Raw genomic sequence first — 12,343 nt, forward strand, 5'->3', positions numbered from 1 at the left:
CTGTTCCGCGGCACACTAGTGTGCCGCGAGATGTTGCCTGGTGTGCCGTGGGAAAAATTGAAAAGTAATTATAAAATACTTTCTTTGTGTTTATTTGATTCCTATTCAAGAAAATTACTTTATATATAGTCAATATAGGCACAGAGTTAAATTTTTTAACATTTTCTAATGGTGGAGTGCCTCGTGATTTTTTTCATGAAACAAGTGTGCCTTTGCCCAAAAAAGGTTGAAAAACACTGATTTAGAGCACTGTAATTTAAATTAGGTAAGATTTAAAAACAGGACCTGGGTAAGTATAAGTAAAAATATATTGATAATTGTCTCAACTGACCGTGTTATAACTAGAAATGTATTAATTTGATTGTGATATTGTAATTAAGGGAATTGGAGAGGGAATTTTTGCTGATGTAACCTGAGATGTGCACAAAAACATTTTGTTATTGGATTTTTGATTACCCAATCACCATGTTGCGTCATAAATATTTGGATGTAAAATTGGAAAATTAATAAAACTTGTTTTTTTTTAAAAAAAATGGAAATTCTGACCTCTTTGTGAGTGCGAGTCAAGGAGTAGCCGTAAATGGTTTAGCATCTGTATTATTTTAATGTTCCTTTTATATTTCTGAATCATTCTGAGTAGAGATAAAAAGCTTGTCTACCTTCCAGCAACTGATGAAGCTAAAATGCAGGCAGTATATTTATTTATTTTATTTATTTTAATTCCATTTATATCCCACCCTTCTCCGAAGACTCAGGGCGGCTTACAAGCTTAGCAGTAGCCTTCATTCTATGTATATGCCTGCTTATTAGGGCTTTCACACACACCCCAAGCGGCATTATTACAAAGTCAGCTTAATTGCCCCCCAACAATCTGGGTCCTCGTTTTACCTACCTGGGAAGGATGGAAGGCTGAGTCAACCTTGAGCCTGGTGGGACTCGAACCTGCACTAATTGCAGGCAGCTGGTGTTACTTAAGGAGGCATTAGCCCACTGCTCCACCAAGGCTCTATATAAGTCGGTCTCTTAAATTTTCTCGGCTGGGCTTCTTCTAGGTGGTCTTACCTGGGACCTGAGTTTTCTGCAGGATGTGTGAACAAAGATGGGACGGCAGGTGCTGTGGTGCAGTTGATGCTCGTCTGGGTTTGATGTACATTGCATGTCTGGGAACAAGGCCACCCTAGAGTCACGCTCTTATTTTTCAGTTGGCATATATATATATACATGATAGCCAGACGGGTTCATCCACAGTCGTTTAACACAGGAACTAAAATTATAAGCATAAATCTTCAAGAGGCCTAGGTAAAACAGGTAGCCTCAACTGGCAGCCGTTCATTTAGCGTCCACTGGGGAAAAAAAAAAGACCTACAGCTGGTTCTGGCGTTAATGACCATCACAGTGTCTCCATGGTCATGTGATCAAAATTCGGGCAATCGGCATGGACAGGTAGTGCTCAACCTATGACCACAATTGAGCCCCAAATTTCCGTTGTTAAGGGAGACATTTGTTAAGTGAGCTTTGCCCCATTTCACGATCTTTCAGGCCACGACTGTCAAACCGAGGTTGATGAGTTAGGTTGGTAAGTGAATCGGGTTTCCCCCTTGAGTTTGCTTGACAGAAGGTCATAAAAGGGGATCACGTGACCACTCTGGGACTCTGCGACCGTCGTAAGTACGAACCAGTTGCCAAGCATCTGAATGTTGATCACCTGATCATGAGGATGCTGCAAAAGTCGTAACTGTGAAAAACGGTCCTAAGTCCCTTTTTTGTCAGCGACGTTGTAACTTTGAACGGTCAGTAAGTGAACTGTTGTAAGTGGAGGACTACTTGTAAGTCGAGGACTATTGCAAAGTCTCAGGTCATGTGCTTGCTATTTACAACCTTCCCAGCTGGCTTCGGACAAGCAAAGTCAATGGGGCAAGCTCGCTTCACTTAATGACTGTATGATTCACTTAACAACCGCAATGATTTGCTTGGCAAAACAGGTTGTAAAATTGGGCGTGACTCCCCTAATAACTGCCTTGTTTAGCGACAGAAATTCTGGGTCCTGGTTGTGATCTTAAGTTGAGCCTACCATGCTTGACCAATGGGTTGTAGGAACGAAGCTTCCGTTTCCTTCTTCAAGGATCATCCAATGCTAAGGAAGGAAGGAAGGAAGGAATGCAGAGAATTCCGTTTATTGAAGTCCAATGTACAACTGAAGTTTTACAACTTTTCCCAAAACTTTCAATTTAGGAAGAATAAATGTCCTTTTTCAATAATATACAGTCTCTCTATATATATTTTTTTAATAAGTTAATATCTTTGAAAAAAGAGCAATATGTTCCTTTTATAATGTTGCAGTGCAACTTACAACTTACACGTCTGTGCAATGTACCATGAGGTATATGCCCAGTGAAAAACACACAGTGAATTTTATTTCCATTCATAAATTCTCATGGTCCATTCATAAATTCTCATGGTCCATTCATAAATTCTCATTGTAGACACACAAAAAGTTTAACATTAATCTGTGGTAGAAAAAAAAAGAAAAGAAATGCAGCCAAGTACACACTAAAAAAAATTATCTTTCCCCCTTAAAAACAAACAAAACAAAACAAAACGGAAGGAACATTCATTGCTTCTACAAATTGGTGGTTGCTTCTTGACATAGAGCGAGGATAATTAAAAAAGATCTTTGTGAACTTGGGAAATGTAACCAAACACAGAACAATCTGAATTATCCAGAGGTTGAAATTTAATTTTGGTAGTCCGATACTGCAATCCCATAGACGCTCACCTATGGAACACAAGCTCCCATTGACACCAATGGGGATGGGCTTTAAAATAGACAAAGGATGGTTTACGCTGTCCCCATTTTCAGTGGAGCGGTGAACAGAGCAGATGTTTTCAAACAACAAGGCAACGTGAAAGGTGTAATGGGGTTGGGCTGATTTTTCCCTGGTTTATAACTGTCCCCTTTTTCAATTCTGTTTCAGAACTTTTGAAGGAAAACAGAGAGGAGGGCTAAAGTCAAGGTCACCATTACGGATGTCCCTTCCCTGAACGCTTTCCTTCGGTTCTTCCATTTGATGAGAAAAACGACACCCAGTGGGGAAAACCTGGAACTAAGGAGAAACTTCCTGACAGTGAGAACAACTAACCAGTGCACAGGTCTGCAACCCGCGGCTCCGGAGCCACATGCGGCTCTTTCAGCCGTCTCCTGTGGCTCCCAGTCCTCTGCCATGTGCAGTCCAAAAAAAAAAAAGTTGGACTAAAAAAGTTCAACCAATCAATTCAAATATGCAGGGTAGGTGCATATCTCGCCTTGGCTCCACTCTCCAGTCAAACCCTGTTCTGCGCATGTGCGCATGTACGCACATGTGCACACATTTTTTGTGGCTCCCAGTTTTTCCTTTTGTGAGGGAACCGGTTCCAAGTGGCTCTTTCACTGTTTCAGGTTGCTGACCCCTGAACCAGTGGAACAACCTGCCTCCAGAAGCGGTGAATGCTCCAACACTGGAAGTTTTTAAGAAGAGACTGGACAGCCTTTTGTCTGAAATGGTATAGGGTTTCCTGCCTGAGCAGGGGGTTGGACTAGATGTCCTCCAAGGTCCCTTCCAACTTATTATTATTATTATTGTTATTAAAACAAAATTCTCTCTATGAATAACATATTTATCCGCGACAAAAGACTTAGAAATAAACAGACATATCCTAAAGTGGGATTAATAACAGTGCTGCCTCAGGTTCAGAAGACATTGGTTCTCCATATTTTTTTTTCTTTTAAAATACAAGGCGCTCAGGAAGGTTAAATTGTTGTTTGAAAACAGTCCAAGGGGAGGTTGGCTAGCCTTAAAGCCTCCTATTGCTACGGAAATTGTAAGAATGTTCATTATTTACAAAAGAAAGACCTTGGAGCTCTCTGAGCACAGCCAGAAAGAGACATTAGCATTAGCCAAACATGTCTGCCTCAAAGACATTTATCTGGTCTTTGTCTGGCAGGAAATCAGTTATTATTTTTAGAGAGGTTTGAAGGTGGTGGGGGAAAAACATGCATTGTTTTCCTTTTTTTTTCATTCTGTGGTTTGGAAAATGTTAAATGTCATACGTACTGTGTATACCCAAGGAAGACAACCTTACATTTAATACAACCCACGTTTGAACCAAAACTGCTCTTCTTCCATTACCACACAGTTCAATTTAAAAAAAACCATTTTGAATAATTGGCAGAGTGGAGACTCTATTCTTGAACGTACTGTTAAATAAAAATTCCTTTCCCTTATCTTGTCTCTTGCAAGCCTAATTCCTTACTTTTGGCTTCAATTAAGCCATGGTTTGCTGGGACATCCAAGCTAAGAAGAAGCAATGGTTTGAGACAGCCTTCTAAATAGGGCCAAACTGTGATTTGTAAGTCATTTAGAAGGATGGCTCAAGCCACGGTTGGACAAGTTGTCTATCAAAGTTAAAGCAGAGAATTATGTCCCTAACCACAGTTTAGAGGTCTAGGAAAATATGGCCATCAAAACATGGCCACACGTTGTATAGCCAGGTGGCACCGTAATGACTGAAGATATTGTAAGAATATTGGTGGTATATAAGTCCAGACTGTTGTAGAAGCTTATAGTCTCAACTTTTATCTTGGTCTCAAGATGACAAATTGGTATAGAAACCCAAGTGAAAGCATGTCGCTCTCGCTCTCTCTTACCACCTTCAACTTTGTTTAAAATGCTGATGTCTGTCTCCTGAAACCTTTTTTTTTAAAAAACTACATCTTGCGAACCAGGCATTTAGTACCAGCTTGTGGCTACTTCAACCCCTGAACGAACTAAAAAGAATATAAGACGACAGCCTATGTCAAAGCTCGTATGCAAGTAAAGTGCGGGCCGTAGTACAATGGTGTCATACATTTTTTTCATACATTTAAGCATTATATTGTTTAAAAAGCTCTCTATTTGTAAACAAAAAAAATCATATTGATTTGCTATTGAATAAGTCAGACGAGGTTAGCTACGGACCAGCAAGGAATGGTGTTACGAAGCAAGTGTCCTTGTAATAACACAGCTTCAGTGTCAAATGTGGAAGGACACTTATTGTCAGTGCCAACAGGAAGGCGGTGCACACTTTGCCAATGAAGCCTGAAGAAGGATGCTGCTGCTTTAAGGAGTCCCTGGGACTTTTAAAGCAGTGGTATCTTTGTTCGGGCAGACATGTTGGGCTCTGTTCATGAGCAGAACAGCAGAGAGATGCTGGGCTTTTGAGAGATACAAACCAATTTCTTTCTAGACCTTGTGGAAGCCTGCACAGTTCTAGCAAAGAGATCCCTTCTCAGTTTCTGCTCCTCTTCTTAACAACTTTCAAGTCACACTTTCGGGACTGATGGGTTCCATTGCCATGGCTTCTTTCCCCAAAAAAACAGATTAACAGGTTTGTTTCTTGTTCTAAGCAACTGAGTGATTGGTTTCGTTGGGCTTCACATGTTGCAAGAAACCAGCAATTTGTTCTTATCAACCATGGATCATAGCTTAAGGCTTTCTTCACTACTGGTCTGTACTCCACCCATTCTTAATAGCGTAGAAAGTGACCCAAGCATGAGCATTTACGCTCCTATTGTAGACAGCTCACTGACTCAAAGTAGTGGGTTCCAAAGCCTAACACATTTATTCACCTTAAGACTATCCTTGGAAAAGTTTGGAATATTAAATGCTACTTTAATGCTGGTATAGCTAAGGATGACTCATATCAAGGTCCTTACTTCTGAATGGAGGATAAGATGAATGCAGTGGAGATAAAAAAAAACACCCAACGAGGATCTTGGGTGTAAGGAGGCAACAGCCTTAATGTATTGTGCAAATCCAGCCATGTATAGTGTGGATTCATGGTTTTGTATGATGAGCAAATCCAATCATGGAATAATCAACGTTTTCACAAAACTAACTTTCTCAGGATTCTTTGGAAGAAGATTTTGACCGTTGGAATCCAATGCAGCATGATTTATATTTGAGTGCAGATGTCCCTAGTTAAACTGCTTCCGCTTTCTTTGCCTGAGAATACATAGAATTGTGTCAATCAGAGAGTTCCTTCTTTGTTTCTAGCTGATGGGACAAAACACACACACACACACACGAGCCAATTTGATCTTTGTTCTCTACCACTCACTAGCATTGCACACACAACGTTGGACCTGAATGGATTCACACGAGGTGAATGCCTATTTCAGGTTTCCATTTCTTTAAAAAAAAAAAGCAATTGTCACTTTTCTCTTGACACTTAAGTGAATCTGAACCACTTCAGGAGTATCCTACTGGAAGATCATTAAGGATGGAAGTTAAATAAGCGTTTAAGAACGTTCAGAAAGAACTGGAAGCATTCAGTTCAGCTTCTAGCAGACTCTCCTTCCTTGCCCATTTAGGAGTTTAGGAGGGAGAGGATGAAAGAAAAGGGTGCATTAGAAAAGAAGAAAACAAGATGTATAACATTGGCATTTAACGCCTGAGAAACTATCAAGAATGTATAAAGGAGTTTGGTTGGAAATGCAACTGCAAAGAAGGATAAAGAACTTGAAAGAAGATTTGGAACTTTCTTATTCTACATGTTAACAGCGGCGAGAATCTTATATGTACAAAGATGGAAAGACACGCTTATTTCCACAACAGAAGAGTGGAAGGTGATGGAATTAATGGAGGTGGCAAAATGGACCACTTTAATCAAAGGAAAAAAAATTATCTGGTTTTGTTTCTACTGTACTTGGAAACTACTTCTGGACTTTTCGCTCAAAAATGAAAAAAAAAAATTGAAACTTTTAAAAGGCTTTGCTGATTAGAATGAGTTTGTTATTATAGAAATGGCTTGAAATGTTGTGAACTCTAAAACAAAGGGTCGTGACTGTATTTTTTTTTGTTGTATATTACTATTGTGAAAAAAGTTGGAAGTCACTGTTTTTCCCCCTCCTTCTCTCTCTTAGTTCTCTAACTTCTGTTTTATTTTATTTTTCTGTTAGTATTTTTATCTTATAATAAAACTGATTAAAATTAAGTAACAAGCAAGAAGAAAATAAGGTGTGTGTGAGAAAACAAAAAAGAAACCTAACCGCTTCATCCATCTGGGCCTCTCCCCTCACACCCAGATTATCAGCAAAATGTGGCACTTGGTTAAAATTGTTCGCCCAGAAGATGCTACTTGGTGTAGATGAAATAGCACCAGGTTGCATCTTACCTTAATCACTTGCATTTGATTCCCACTGAAATCTCTGGGGCTGAAACCACCCATCCTTAGACACATAAACTATAATTACACACCATTCAAAGGAGACAATATTTTTTTTTAAAAAGGTGACCCAAATATAATAACATCCCCACCAGCAGCCTATACTCAGATAAGCGGGGATCGCCACCAGACAAATGAAGAGGCAGAAAACAATAGTCTAATCAAAGAACCACCATGGAAGATCCTTCAACACCCCCACCCCACCCCACCCCACCCAAAATAAAACCTGACAGCAAAACCCAGACACTCACACTGATAATGTTACCTAATTGGGTAACGAAATATCTGGAAGCAAACAAGCTGAGAAACCACAAAAAACTCCACAGTTTAACCTTGAGCCACAGATTTTCTCTGCTGTTGAAAATATTGATTTCAGTGGAAATCAAATGCAACAACCTTAGGCTTGATCCATTGTATGGTGTTTCTTAATAGAACAGCAATATTATGGTTTTTGACAAAAGTGGGAAGTCTCATTCCTGTGTAGGAATGCATGCCAAATATTTTTAATCGGAGAGAGAGAGAGAGAGAGAGAGAGAGGGGGGGGGGGATAAAATTAACAAGCATAAATTTAAATTGATATGCATGTCCAGGGATCCTATAGATCAGTGTTCCCCATGCCGGCTGGGGAACTCTGGGAGTTCAAATCCAGACAGTTTAAAGCTGCTAAGACTGAGAAACATTGCTATAAACAAGAAAATTGCCATTTTCAGTGAGAGAGAAAAAAAGATTGATTGTGAACTTATTAAATATAGGCTCTTAATGCAAAGAAACAAGTTAGTAAGGACACGGAGAAGCGGAATCAATCTAGCTGTCAAGATCAAGGAGTTGTCAATTTTGGATAGCTACTTTACAGAAAAGGCTGATGTGCATAGATTTACAGCGACTGACTTGTGAGAGACTAACAAAAATAAAACAGTGGATTTATAAACCTTTGGCAACATGGTTTGGGAAGCACACTGTTTGGGATGAAGTAATCTCAGCATCTTCTTTGGAAGCACCAGAATCTGTTATCGCCAGTGAATCAAACACTGCCTTTAAATTTGCTTTGAAAAATGTAAATGCTTTCTTTTTCTAAGAGCAGAAAGCAGTTCACAGAAGAAGAAAAATGTTCTTTGGGACAGTAATTGTTAAATAAACAGAGTCAAAGGTCTGATTCAGACATAATGTAACTGAGATTGGGGCATATAAACCCCATCTTTGTCCCTCCGTCTCCAGCTTTGTGGCTTATGACACTATCTTTCCTTCTATAATTTTATCAAATTCTCTTCTGGTTAGGATTTGATAAAGGTCGCTCCTAAATAACTAGAGGCCATGTCCTTGCAGCATACAGCTAATGGGCTCGCAAAGGACCCAGTGTAAACTATTATACACCAAGGAATATTTCCCTTAATGTTTCTTTCCTTAATTCATCCTTCTAAGTCAGGGGTCTTCAAACTTGGCCCTTTTATGACTTGTGGACTTCAACTCCCAAAATTCCTCAGCCAGCTGAATGGAGGCCATTCAGCTTGGCTTCTTGTAAGGCTAAACCTAGCCTATGTATTTTAGACAACTTACAACAGCATGCCTGGCTGAGGAATTCTGGGAGTTGAACTCCACAAGTCATAAAAGGGCCAAGTTTGAAGACTCCTAAGTTGTCTAAAACACATAGGCTAGGCTTAGCCTTAGAAGAAGCCAAGCTGAATGGCTTCCATTTTAAGAGGCACATCTGGGAAAAAAAGGAAAGGGAATGAAAAAGGGACAATAAACAGACAATTATTAGATTAGTTTTATTGATCTGGAGTAGGTCTCCTGCCTCAAGTGCCAATTTCCTTGCTCAGCTTCTGCTTATGTTTAGAAGTTGCCTTTCTAACAAGACTTATCTAGATTGTGGGTGGACTTCTAGAAGTTTTCCATAAGGCTCCGATGAGTCTATGATAGCATCCCAATATGCTAAAAAAGTGCTATTTTTGGTAGTTCAGGTAGTCCTTGACTTATGATCACAATTGGGATTGGAACATTTACTTGTTGGAAGCCTCATGGGAAAGTCACAAATGACCATCATGTATTCTGGTTGCCTTGTGCCCAAATTTGGATGACATGACCAAGGGCACATTGCAACAGTCATCAGTGCAAGGACTGATCATAAGTCCCTTTTTTCAGTTCCGTCATAACTTTGAACAAACGCTAAATGAATGGTTATAAATTGAGGACTACCTGCATTCTAGTTTTCTGAAAAAGGTCTAGTAGGTTTCATGGATAGGTTAACTCTATGGGTCCCAATCTGCTTCCATCTGTGGCTATAGAACCTCTATGGCAGGGATCTTCAAACTTGGCAACTTTAAGACTTGTGGACTTCAACTCCCAGAATTCTGGCTGGCTGAGGAATTCTGGGAGTTGAAGTCCACAAGTCTTAAAGTTGCCAAGTTTGGAGACTCCTGCTCTATGTAAATGTTTTTCCAACTATAGTGGCTGTAAGATGGGTGGACTTGGATAATTTTGGAAGTTGAAGTCCATACATCTCAAAGCCAGCAAGGTTGAGAAATGGTGCTCTAAAATCCAGAATATTTCCAATTCAGTTTTAATCCTCAGAGTCATGAAAAAAATTGAAAATGGTAACACTGCACCTAATATCCTTTTGGGTACTTTGGTCAAGCTCTGCTTTGGATGCTTGCTTTTTCTCCATTTTGGGCAATGAGGCATGCAAAAGATTTTTACTCTTGACTTCCTTGAAAGTTGAGTAGAAACCTTTAGGATGGATCCGTGGAGAGCTCCAGTTTTGAAGAACACTGCGAATTGCAATCCGGCAACATCTAAAGGACAGATATTTGCTTATCATTACTAGTATTAGATTCCTGAACAGATAGAGACTTCCACTAGCTTTTGCATGGACATGAGATGGACAATGATGCTAAGTTCCTGCTCAACAAGACAGCTTTGGAAGGATCATTAGGAGAACCCACATCTCTTATTGTTCAGTTATAATGCCTCAACAGGATTTAAGTTTCCTTTATTGCAATGGTTCTCAAATCATAAATCTGAGGATCTTTATTCATAGCACAGTGTAAGTATAGAAAGCCGTTGGTGTTCAGTCTGGCTTTTTGTTGTTGTTGTTGTTATTCTGTCTTGAGGCTGCACAAAGACAAGATCAGAATTTTGCCTTAAATTCACAGTGGACAATTGCTGACACCCGGAATAGCCACTCATTTCCAGAAAGATGGATTATGTCCTTGGCCCCGACTTGTGATGGCCCAGAAGGTGTGCATTTTTGCACAATCCTGCTCCCAAACAGTTTTGTACCTTAATTTCTTCTCTGTCACATTAACGTACGGGGGCTGGTGTGAGCACGCACACCCCCCCCTCACGCATCTCGGGTCTATCTTCTGAAAAGCAGGCACAGTATTGTAAAAATAGCACAGCATTTCAACAGCATGTACCAGTTGCGCCTTGGAAAGGCCAAAAGGAAAGCAAGTGGTTTTCCTGGATAAATGCTGCATGTTTTAAGGCACGCCAAAAAAGGGATGGGGGGGAAAAAATTTAACTTTTCCATTTCTAGACTTCGTCAAGCTCTCTTTCCTTGGAAATGCTGAACGGTTAAACCTTTTTCCCCTTTCTTTTTTTCGTTTACTCTTTTTCTTCTTCTCTTTTTTCATATTTAAACTTTCCACTCTTAAGGAAAAAAAAAGGGGGAGGGAAGTTTATGAGGATGGACATCTGGAAATATTTTAAAAAAATAAAACCTCAGCTCTCACGTTACGTTTTATATACGTGGATACGAGTAGGTGCAGTGTATCTACGTATATAAAAGAAAGAGGATTTTTCTTTCTCCTGATTTTTTTTTAAAAAATATACGGGTAAGTATACTAGCACTATAAATGTACTGCAGTTTTGTGTCATTTATGCCCGCTCGTCCTTCTACGCTGCTTCTTACTAAAGCAGAACTGGAAAACAACCCGAAATAATTCCAGAAAAGGAGAACAAAATAAATAAAGAAGTCTGTCTCGTCATGCAATGCAGTAGGCATCCGATGGTACTAAATTCTTATCCAATCTATTTACAATATAGCTGGATACATTATTTTGACACGGGTTACAGTGTTTCGTCACAAGGGTTCGTTTATCCCCCCCCCCCTTTCCCGATGGCTCTTCGCCCTCCTCGGACAATCCCTCCTGTGGTCAGACGTGGGTTTCGATGAAGGAATGTGTGTGTGTGAGCAGAGAGGCCGTAATGGTGAGTTCAGAAGCTCCGTTTTGGGCTTTCAAAGCACCGCTGTACTCACAAATGTCCAGAAAAAACTCATAGTTCTTTATTTTCCATTCTTTGAATTTCTTGGACGTCAAGTTAGGTTCCTGGAGCAAGGTGTTGATCATGGCCAGATCTCCTTCCTTGGCCTGTTCAAAAAGAGAACATTTCAGATGCAAAAAAATAAAAATAAAAATCAATACTAGGAACAACATACTCCAGAAATTATGTGGAATAGCAATAGCACTTAGACTTATATACCGCTTCACAGTGCTTTACAGCCCTCTCTAAGCGGTTTACAGAGTCAGCCTCTTTGCCTCCAACAACCTGGGGCCTCATTTTACCGACCTCGGAAAGATAGAAGGCTGAGTCAACCTTGAGCCTGATCAGGATCGAACTCCTGGCAGTGGGCAGAGTCAGCCTGCAATATTGCAATATTGCATTCTAACCACTGCGCCACCAAGGCTTCCTTCCTTCTCCTCATTTTCCTTCCTTCCTTCCTTCCTTCCTTCCTTCCTTCCTTCCTTCCTTCCTTCCTTCCTTCCTTCCTTCCTTCCTTCCTTCCCAAGCAATAACACATAGACTTATATACCGCTTCACACTCCTTTATAGCCTCTTTGCCCCCAACAATCTGGGTCCTCATTTTACCGACCTCGGAAGGATGGAGGGCTGAGTCAACCTTGAGCCGGTCAGGATCAAACTTCTGAACTGCTGGCAGCCGGCAGTCAGCAAAAGCAGCCTGCAGTACTGCAATCTAACCACTGCTCCACCATGGCTCTTGGGCAGCTTCAGCTGCCACCCTCATCATCAGCACTAGGATTAGTCTGCTCCACAGCAGAATACTGTGTCCCTGTATGGCTTAAAGGCTGCCCTACTAGTAAAT

The 12,343-nt window shown here is 40.3% G+C and overlaps 1 protein-coding gene across 1 annotated transcript in view; it reads right to left on the minus strand.

Moving 5' to 3' along the window:
• Positions 1-10,084: 10,084 nt before the first annotated feature.
• The window catches only part of LOC308673052 (connector enhancer of kinase suppressor of ras 2-like), a gene marked incomplete at its 5' end in the record, with an annotated part of 264,161 nt that continues 261,902 nt past the window's right edge, over positions 10,085-12,343 (minus strand). Inside the window, one exon of the mRNA XM_081336433.1 lies at positions 10,085-11,609. Within this exon, the coding sequence (XP_081192559.1) occupies positions 11,394-11,609 (216 nt within the window). The 3' untranslated portion in view covers positions 10,085-11,393. The remainder of the gene's footprint in view (positions 11,610-12,343) is intronic.

This window comes from Vipera berus (genome assembly GCF_964194415.1).
Source record: "Vipera berus genome assembly, chromosome: 11".
NCBI classification, from domain to species: domain Eukaryota; kingdom Metazoa; phylum Chordata; class Lepidosauria; order Squamata; family Viperidae; genus Vipera; species Vipera berus.